Here is an 11,091-nt window from a genome sequence, read left to right as displayed (position 1 = left end):
AACTGCGCCTTTGTTTGCCCTTTAAAAATTTGGCGCTCATTACACCACTGGTACTACTCCTAATTGACTTAAATAAACCTTTCTATACAGCCCCCACCCTGCTACCCTGTCTCCCTGTCATCATGTTAACTCCATCGTGATCTTACCTTTTGGCTCGCTCAAGCGGACCACCTACAGGCAGACGTCAAGTTAGCCAAGTTTAATAGGGTTCGTCACAAAATAGCACATGGTAAATTCTCTGGTAATAATAAAGCATCAGCCTGGAAGAGAGCCATTTCCATCAAGATTTCTTGAATGGACGACGCAAGAAAAATGACTCCCCCGCATCAGGTATCATAGAAATGTATCCTGAAATAACTGCCGCTAGCCATCTCTCTATTTTCCTTGATTGTACTGCTCGAGGGAGGGCAAAGGAACTAGTGGGGCGGGGTTAAGGGGGTTCGGGACAGAGTGCCCTAACCCCATGACAGAATTCGATTGATTTGTCGTACTGCATATTTTTCCGCATACATTCGTAATTCCGAAGCTTCGTTATTCCGAAGGTTCGGATATTCCGAAGGTTCGTTATTCCGAAGGTTCGTATTTCCGAAGGTTCGTAATTCCGAAGGTTCGTTAGTCCGAAAACAAAATGAGGTTCGTAATTCCGAAGGTTCGTTAGTCCGAAAACGAAGTGAGGTTCGTAATTCCGAAGGTTCGTTAATCCGAAAAAGAAATGAGGTTCGTAATTCCGAAGGTTCGTTAGTCCGAAAACTAAATGAATAACTAACCTTATTTCGTTTTCGGACTAACGAACCTTCGGAACAACGAACCTTAATTCGTTTTCGGATTAACGAACCTTCGGAACAACGAACCTTATTTCGTTTTCGGATTAACGAACCTTCGGAACATCGAACCTTATTTTGTTTTCGGATTATCGAACCTTCGGAATAACGAACCTTCGGAATAACGCCACAAATGTTCGGATTAACGAACCCTTTTACGTTTTCGGATTAACGAACATCGAGGTATAGGCAATTTACGTGTTTCGGAATTACGAACCTTCGGAATAAAGAACCTTCGGAATTACGAACCTTCGGAATTACGAAGTGTAACCTATTTTTATATAGTTGTCTGGAGTTTTGACAAGAAAGCGCTTCTGGAGTGGTGTTAATCATTTCTATTTGTATTAATCTTATTGGGTTTTTTTGTCAGAAAGTTTTCGTCCCCGTGACAAGTTTAGGTACGCCCCTGATACACTAGTACGACAATACAACAAACGGTGGCCTGTATACCGTTTCCAGAAGAAGAAGTTTGCGATACCCATATATTTCGTGCTTTTGTGGGTTGGCGATTTCTATTTTTATTAACGGCTTCGTAATCGCTTGGAGTATATTGATATTAAAATGAACTAATGAAGTAGGTGGGTGAGATAATTATATACCTTCCTTAATAAAGGACAAAAGGGTAATCTAGGGCAAAGATTGTTGTTTAACGTAAGCATTAGATAATGAATTAACAATAATTATTGTCAGGAAAGGTTTATCCTCTAAAAAGAAATCCTGAAAGTTTTGTTTTAATCGAAACAAAGTTATTATTCTCAATCTGTATTTGCATTTAAACCAACGTCATCATACCCTGATGAAATTAAAAAGATCGTTCAACCAAGAAGCTTGGACAGAAGCTGTTTGATGTTCCAAGTTGGTTAATTCATTGCTTTTCTTGCTCCAAAATTCGTTGTATAGGTCCTTTAATATCATTCAACATTCCAATGTTCACGAGGGAGATTGTGTGTATATCATGTTCTGTCACAAGTTGGATCGAGATCAGCGTGAAACCCAAACCCCTACGGTAACCCGCAGCGCTTTGTCAGGGGCGGATCCAGCTTTTTATAAAGGGGGGGGTTGGGGTGGTATGCGAGGGAGCGTAGCGACCGAGTCCAAGCGAGCGGAGCGAGCGAGGGGGGAGGGTGTGGGAGGGGGGTGTCCCCCCTCCCACAGTAGGGAAAATTTTTGAAAATCTGTGTGTGAAAAAGCTGATGGGGGGGGGGGGCAAGGGACTCTGTGACATTTGTTCGCCCAACCCCCCCCCCTCCCCCAAAAAGAAATAATAATAATAATAATAAATGAAATAAATACATAGAAATAGAATAAAATAAAATTACAAGTTAAAAAAAAAAGATAAGATTTAAAAAAATGGTCCCCGGATTTTTTTTTTTGGGGGGGGTTGCAACCCCCCCAACCCCCCCTCTAGATCCGCTTCTGTTTGTGACTTCATCCCTTCTAACTCATCATCACGAGAATACGTCATCAAACAGTCCAAGTTTCTATCCAATCAGAAGCCGCGTCTTGCCTTCCCGCCTGGAAGAGGCGTGGTCGAGTTCAATTCTTTATTATCGTATACAAGCTTCCGAACTGAAGGGTAGTCACTGCTTTGCAACGGACGCGGCATAATTAATATTTCCAATGTTATATGGCTGGTGAATGGTTAACGATTGCGTTGATACTTCCCAGGGTAGCAGACATTGTCTTCACTGACTAATATTGTGGCAGCTTGGATCATATGCACGCACTAAGGAATGGATGAAGGACTTTTCACATGATCCAAGAATACTTTCAAACTCGCTCGAAAAGATTGGACGTTTTCCTTTCTAGTCGCCTTAACATTTAGAACCAGCCCTTATCGACACAAGTTTCATTTATTTAGGAAGAGGGCGAGAACTCCAGCATGGATGATTTAGGAATCTCGTGTCAAGTTTGAGTTTTACGACTTGACCATATTGCTACATCGGTAAAACACTGGTCGTTGCTGAAAAAAATATTTAGAAAATAAATACTCGTCACCATGATTTCGGCTTCACTGTTATTAATCTTGTTGCCATTTAGCGTTGTCGGGGTCGAAAAGGAGAAGGGAAATAATGGGAGTCATTTCAAATGGAAAGGAACAGGCAAGAATCTGACTTATTATCATGAAGTCTGGCACCCCATTCATTTCCCGCCAGGACACAGTAAGCTCACCGTGTCGGATATACGACATGAAACGGATAGTACCGTGGAAGATAAAGGATCCGGTGGTAACCCAAAGCTCGAATGTGAGGGTCAATGTGCATCTGCGTATCGTGACTTTAACTACACGAAACGTGAGATCAGAGAATTGTTAGCATTTGAGACAGTCACTGATGACGGTATCAAACAGAAGACCGAGTTGTCACCTGATGATAATTTTGTGAGCTATCTTAATCATTGGATGGCAGAAGAGAGGACAATTTCGGCCAATTTGTCTGACGAGAAGGCGAACTCTCATCGCAGGAGGCGACGTTCGATTGTAGGAGTAAATACGCGGTTCCCAATTGACGATAAGAAGTTCATTTCAAAGGAACCTTATTCCGCAGCGGTTAAACTGTCCACCGGTTGCTCGGGGGTTCTCATCGGGGAGCGGTACGTCCTGACCGCAGCGCGTTGCATCCACGACGGAAGACGATATATCGTGCCGATCAGAGAGTTAAACATTGGTTTCCGCCGTCAACGAAGCCTTAAACCAGAGGAGATATCTACTGACGAGTGGGAAAAAGCTTTGATTTGGATTCGTGTCGCCAAAGCCTACCTTCCCTACGATTGGACAAGACTAAAGCAAACCCGGAATTTACCTCTGGATAAGGACTATGCGGTCTTGGCCCTGAAAAGGAGTCCAGATCGGCCATACCTCAACGTTAGCGTCGCGAGCTCTGTGAACGTCCCCGAGGATTCGCAGCTGCACATGAACGCGCTTGACTCGCCAAACGACGCCGCGCTGTACTACCGCTTCTGTGATTTACAAGGAGAAACGTCGGAGATATTATATCAGCAGTGCGACGGCGACAGTGACGCGGTTGGGGCAGGGATTTATGTGCGTCGTTGGGACGGTTTGCTGACGCAATGGACACGGAAAGTGGTTGGAGTCTATTCCGGAGAGCAAGCTTATGACCTGGACGGTGAACAGGTTCTCAATAACGTTGCAATACGTATCACGCCTCTTAAGTTTGCTCAGATATGCTATTGGCTAACAGGAGATTATAATGACTGTAACGGATGAGTTGCAGATAAAAGTGCTTTTTAGATCACAGAAATGTATGTAAATATGAGCTAAATTCATACTGTTTGATTATACAAAATGTATTGTTCACTTTCTAGGTCATTTTTTCTGTAATAAATAGTAGGGATATAGTTTATGTATGCCAGTGTTGTGCTTGAAGTTTTATGAAATGGAAGTGGTCGGGGAAAGTAGATTGGCAGGAATGTGTATGCCTAATTCAGGTCATTAAACATGTTTTACATTCGTGTAGCTTGGCCATAATAATATATGCGGGATTTTTATACCTGTATAGATTAGCTTTCGCATCTTAATTTGTTTTTCATGAAAATTATTCGGCAACTGCAAGTTGATTTGTTTATGTGATATCAACACAAATCTAGCATTTTCAAAACGTTTCAACATCCTGATAAACCAAAATGAAGCTCTGATTTAGTTGATTATTTTAGTTTTTGTTTTTTTTATATAGAAGTGTCAATTGCCTTAGAGATCAACGAGTCGAAAAAAAGTTATTTCAGATTTCAGATTTGTGCTTCTATGAAAGATCTCTCCACTCATTATACTGGAGTCACTCTTCACATGGCCTGCTAGGCATCCGCATTAAAAACAATTGCAAAAAAAACATCGAATACTCAGGTACTGTATTTGAACAGGACCCTTTTCGACGTTAAAAATGCAACTCTTATCTAAGCCTGAGAAAGTCCTTTGTCAGGCTTAGATAAGAGTTGCATTTTTGCAGCACCAAGCGCCACATTATCCAGGTAGTTCGTGGATCCGTCTTTAAAAGATTTGCGATTGATCCGATCACCCACGGCTATGGAAAGCAAGCAATACCAACATCTAAAATGCGTTTTGTTTAAAAATTCTTTCTTGATATGATGTATACTCATACATTCATCGTTGTCTCGACAATTCAGTGTGCTTCCTCTCTGTTTATTAAGGATATTGTGCAAAATTATTTTAAGAAAAATTATGACAATGATACAGTTGACACTGATTGCATTAAGTGCACCTTTTTGTTAGACGGGACTATGGGTCATATTTTTCTTCTACAGGAAAATTTGAACAAAGCCCTGAGTAAAAAAAGAGAAATACACCGTCTCAAACAAATGATGAATGTATGAATATACATCATATCTAGAAAATGTTCTGAACATAATAGCATTTTAGTTGTGGACGTTGCTGGCTTTCCATAGTTGTGGTTGATCGGATCGACTCTGTCTAAGGTGGGGCCCTGGTCTCACTCGTTACGTCATGTAGGGTCGCAAATTTGATCATGCTGATTGCGCCATTAAGGGATGCATTTTGTTTGTTTGTTTTTTGTGTAAATTATGTTTTTATGAGTCTCTTTGGTGGGACTTTCCTGAACTCAAACTAAAAGTTAGACCCGTGGATCATCAAATAAATTATTAGTGAAAATAAAACAGTAATTAAGCAAGACAACAAGAGTAAAAACTTACTAGTTTGCCTTTGAAAAAAAGCTCTTCTGGTCATCGTTCAAGTTCATATTTTAGATCAAAAGGACACTTTGCAGGACATCAAACCGTATTTCCTATATAAAATATTCGATTAATTGATATCTAGAGTTGAATTATTGATATTTAAAAAGAATGAATGATGAACAGGTTGCCAAATTTACGGCGCGTCGCCATTCGTTGGCTATTTCGTCCAGGTAGGATAACCCTCTGAGGCGGCAAGGTGAGGCAACATTAAGCGATGGTGTCTTATCGAGGATAAAACCCTTGAAACAAGTTTGTTTGTAAGAAAACAAAGAAAACTTGAGAAAAAAATAGGAAGAAAGTTTAGAGCATATGTATGTTGAGATCACTATGATATGGACATCTTTCCAGTGGCAATACGACAAAAATGTGTGTTGTCAAACAAGTACAAATTAATTTTCACCTTTGAACAAGTCTGTCCATGAATTATGTGTTCTATTCACATGTAGTATAAATCCAATAAAATATAACATGGGCAAATCGTTTATACTACCATTTGAATGAGCGAAAAACATATTTTGGGGCAGTGGCATAGAGCTTGGGACCTCCCCCCCCCCCAAAAAAAAAAAAAAAAAAAAAAAAAAACACGACCAGAAAAAAAGGGAAAGGAAAGAGAGAACGGTGAAATATATCATTTCTGAATGTCATGACAAATCTATCACAAAATCAAAAGTTTTGCTCGCTCGCAATTTTTTTTTTTAGATTTTGCCCCATTCCGACCCCCCTCAATTTTCGTTTGCTCACTACGCCTCTGTTGGGGTTTACAGAATATCCAGTGCACAAAGTACAGAACTGTACTTGTGTGACATCACGCGTCTGAGTCGCGTTGCCGATTGGAGGACTGTACATGGCATCAGTAATCTTAGCATTCAAATGATCATACATTTATCACAGTTTGTTCAATTGTTTTCAAAATGTTCTCTATCGTATTCTTTGATTTGTCTCTTGTCATACAAGCAAACTTGTTCCAAGGGTAAAGGGTTCAGGTATAAATGTATTTCCAAGGAAATAATCGAGTGATGTTCCCGTCTGCTTCACACGGTAAAAGGATGTCACCTGGTTCAAGTTCATTTTATATAGAGATTCGCATTATTTGTTACAAAGTTTTAACCACTCAAATGCTCTAGGTGCTCCAGGAGTTTCATTTTAAGTGTGGAAGATTTTATTCTTTTCACCCCCCCCCCCTCTCTCTCTCTCTCTCACCATGTTGAGAGGGAATTGATTTCCACTATATCGGAAACTGCCTATAAACCACATTTCGAACAGTGTATCTTCCACAAATAGCTGTGGAATCGTGTTTTTTGTGATCGTCATACAAGCAATTCAATAAATTATTTACAAAAAATATTTTGAAATTACGTTATTTGATTATTCAGTTCTTGTGTTTTCATTATGGTTTGTCCAGCTTCACCAGGATATATGTTTTGCGTCTTCCAAATGTGGAACAGCTAAAAGGCGTTATTCTTTAATCCAAGAAAACATGATTTAGGTGACGGTGTAGGCCATAGGCCTGTATTTTGATTAATTTGATTTGATTTATTTTTTTTCCTACATATTAACAATATAATATGATAACATGAAATACCAAAGACATTTTGACAATAAATCAGAAATATATATCATTGAACGTAAAATCACTTCCAGAAAATGGATTGTCATTGTTAGCAAAAATGCTTGAAATATATGAAAAACCGAAACATACATTAGTTATATAATCATAATGAGCAGATTGGATGACTACGAATTATCAAATTATCAATTAGGTAAAAAGAGAGAAAAACAAACAAAAACTTGCTATAATATAGAATCATGAAGAAAATACGATGATGATGATGATGATGAAAATGAAGACGATGATTATAATGATATATATGCATTAGCAAAACTACTAATTTTTAATAGGCTCTTATGTTCATTCTTTTGATGTTCAACTATACAAATTGACATTCCACTTAAACAAAGAACAAAATAATTAGTTCACCTATGATGGAAGGATCCCTGACCAAAATAGGGTATGTAGTGGACCAAACAACGTGGTCGACTGGAATAGATCGAGGATAATAGATGCAGCAGCCGCTAATTGACAGCCGTGGCTAGTAAATGAGTCCAGCACAGCATGTTGTACAACCAATTAATGCAGTCCCGCTCGATTGCCACTGTCAGCTCGAGACCTCGCAATGATATTGACCAGCCACAACGGTTGTAAGGCGACAGGCACACCCACGGCAAACGATTGCAAACCGATCGATACAATGCCATTATGAATAGTGTATCAGTTTTTTTTCGGTCTGGAGTCGGTTTCAGTGGTGTGACTAGCGTGACTGGCATAAGTCATTATTATACCACTCCGACCCACATCTGAATACAGAACTTAAAAACGATGGTTAGGATTTGTATGACAAGGTCAAGAAACGCACTTGTCACGCAACAATCATAGCTGTCAAATCAAAACCAATATGATAAAACCCACTATTCTGCATTTGTATTTTACAAACAAACAAAAAAATGGGGGGGGGCATTGGAACGATGTTTTTTAGCTCTTGTCTGCTCTCTACTGAAAAATGAATTGTTGAGTGATGTTGATAAATGATCGGGGGCTAATTCTCACCATACACTCGAATCCTTTCCCTATAGTCAAACCGATGCTCAGACAGACTGAATGAAGATTTCCTCAAAATGGGATCAGGATTGCAAAGTTTGGCATTGCAAAGTTTTGCATTATAGTTACGTGACAATGTTCTGTGCATGTCCTCATGAATATGCAGTTAATAAGCTAATGATATCACGCCCCCTTTTATTCATTTGTATTTTATTTTACAGAATATTTTTTTTATTAAATTCCTATCCTAAAAGAATGAAAAATAGGAATGGGTACTCCTGACCTATCACGCCTATTGCATATTCATGACGGCACGCACATAACTGATTTCACAAACTATTGCCAAACTCTGAAAATCATTAACGTCTTCAACGTGTCCAACATTCTCGTCAGATTTGTGATGCAATGTTTTGCGTTTTGCTCGTTGATTTTTACTCTATTCACATATCTTATATTATTTCAAACCTGAAGTACCCCATTTACAAAATTGATATACACCACTTAACGCTTTTCTCATTTCGTCCTCTTGGAATAACATTCCTGGATTCCGGGATCCGACCGGACGTTAACCTTGCACTTGGTCCTTATCTTTATGTCTTTGTCGTCATGTCTCGAGCCATACTGGTTCGTTTTCTTTTGATAGTATCCCACGGGGATGGGTGGGGTTAAGAAGTCTGCTCCCAGAGGCTAGTCTCTGGTAGCTGTAAACTGTTAGATTCGTTTGGAAGATGTTTGAATAGTGATAATAATGACAAATAAGTTATTAATGTAAGGCATGGACAATAGCAGTGGTGTAAGGGAAGGGGGGGCGACAAGGAAACTCATTTGAATAAACAACCATAGCTACCATTGTGAAGTTACAAGAGACGGTATATTAACGCCCAAATCTATACCATGGGGGTAACATAAAGAGATACGATTGATATTTACAGTCGATTGTAACTTTTGTACATGGTTTGCCGTAGAGGTAGAGTTACACGTAATTGTACAATTGATCGCATCTTTTATAATACAGGGCACTGATCTTAGAGAGGGTCAATTTTAAGGCCTTTACATCCCCCTGGCGAAAACCAATCAGGAATCGAGGAAAGTATTTCTGCGACGGTCCGCATTCACGTCAGCTGTTTTAGGTGCAACACACTGTGGATCAATTTTCTGCCATGCCTGAGATTCGAACCCATGAGCTTCTCTTTTTCAAAGTTAGGACACTAATCCACTGGGCCTCAAAGATCCGACTTGATCCGACTTGGCCAACCGTTTAGCAGTTTAGGAAGGCGTGGTCTTAAAGGAGAATGAAACTCTTGGAGCAAGTTAGCTTTTGTGAAAGCAGAAAAATCAAATAATAAGATCAACAAAAGTTTGAGTAAAATAGGACTAGCAATAGAAGAGTTATGACCATTTGAATGTCGAGATCACTAATGCTATGGAGATCCTCCCATTGGCAATGCGACCAAGATCTATGATGTCACAGATGAACAACTCTCCCCTTTTGGACACTGAAAATATACCCCAAAACATCTCTTTTTGCTCATTCTAATCATATGACAAACAATTCATCAATGATATAATGTTGTGAAACCTCTGTACTTGTAGAACACCTCACCTTGTGATAGACTCTATAAAAGTGAGAATATAAGTGAAATAAGTACTAAAGTAATGAGGGAGTTGTACGTGTGTGACATCACATATCTTGGTCGCATTGCCAATGGGAGGATCTACATGGCATTAGTGATCTCAATATTCAAATGCTCATAACTTTCTTATTATTAATTCAATCTTCCTCAAACTTTCAACAATATGTTTCTTTGATTTTTCTCTTTGATATGGATTTAGCTGGTTTCAAGGGTTTCATTCTCCTTTAAGATGTTCTAGATGCCATGTCTGGGTGGAAGTTCATTCTAGAGTCACATCACAGCTAAATTACCTTCTTCTGCAACAAGTATGTACCCTAGTGGTTATGTTGGCGTAGGTAAACAATCAGCACTACCATTTCATTTGGAAACTTTGCCTGAATTTCGACCGTAAGAGGTATTTGATTTTGATTTGATTTATTGTTTTCTTCTGCATCCATAACATTCGTATAATACATTTTTCATAACATAATAAACATAATATGCTAGCATTTTTGGCATGAATCATAAATAAAGAGTATTAAAAAGATAATTTCAGACAAAAATGATTAACTATATGATATCTACAAATTGCAGGAGAAGGATTGTCATCATAAGCAGATTGCTTGAAAAAAAATGACAATCCCAAACTTACACTTATTGAATTAATTAATACATTTATAAAGCAGAATGGGCATACATTTTCAAATACGAAACATGAATTCATGCAATATTATAGTATGAAGATGAAGATGATAAAGCTGAGGGTGACGGGGATATGATGTGATGATGATGATGATGATGATGATGAAGGCCATGGAGATGATGGTGGTCATGATGAAGATATTGGTAATGACTAAATCGAAGGAGGAATAAATTCACGATTAAAAGGTAGGTGATGATGTCACTATTATGAAATGCACCATGTATCATCATGTGTAAGGAATATCAATTGTAACTCCTATTGTGCAGTGGAGCATAATTATGCTTTGACACCAGCTTGGAAATATGAAAATGTCATGTAATATTCTCTGATTCAAATGTGAGTTTCCTATTACAAAATCTGCAGAAGCGTTTTGAATCAATATTATAAAATATATATTAAATATATTTTTTATCGTCGATATGATTCTCCAATTGTCTTATTCTTACTATAAGCAAGCAACATACATTTACTATCTAAATTTCTCCTTTTGTCATGTTTTGTCATATCGATAACATTACAAAGGTTGCCTATCGTTATATGCCTATATGGTGACGAATGCCTGATGTTGACGAGTTATACGACAGTCGCATCCTTAACCAATATTCCAATTTGTCTGGAGAAATGATGAATCCA

The 11,091-nt window shown here is 38.6% G+C and overlaps 1 protein-coding gene across 1 annotated transcript; it reads left to right on the top strand.

Annotated features, from left to right (window-relative positions):
- Positions 1-2,393: 2,393 nt before the first annotated feature.
- LOC129258241 (serine protease 23-like) lies at positions 2,394-6,898 on the top strand. Its single transcript, XM_064098770.1, has one exon. It carries the CDS (start codon positions 2,821-2,823, stop codon positions 4,045-4,047), a length of 1,227 nt encoding a protein of 408 aa, XP_063954840.1. The 5' UTR covers positions 2,394-2,820; the 3' UTR covers positions 4,048-6,898.
- Positions 6,899-11,091: the final 4,193 nt, after the last annotated feature.

This window comes from Lytechinus pictus, chromosome 4 (assembly GCF_037042905.1).
Source record: "Lytechinus pictus isolate F3 Inbred chromosome 4, Lp3.0, whole genome shotgun sequence".
In the NCBI taxonomy this organism is placed as follows: domain Eukaryota; kingdom Metazoa; phylum Echinodermata; class Echinoidea; order Temnopleuroida; family Toxopneustidae; genus Lytechinus; species Lytechinus pictus.
This window is presented reverse-complemented; position numbering and strand designations above follow the sequence as displayed.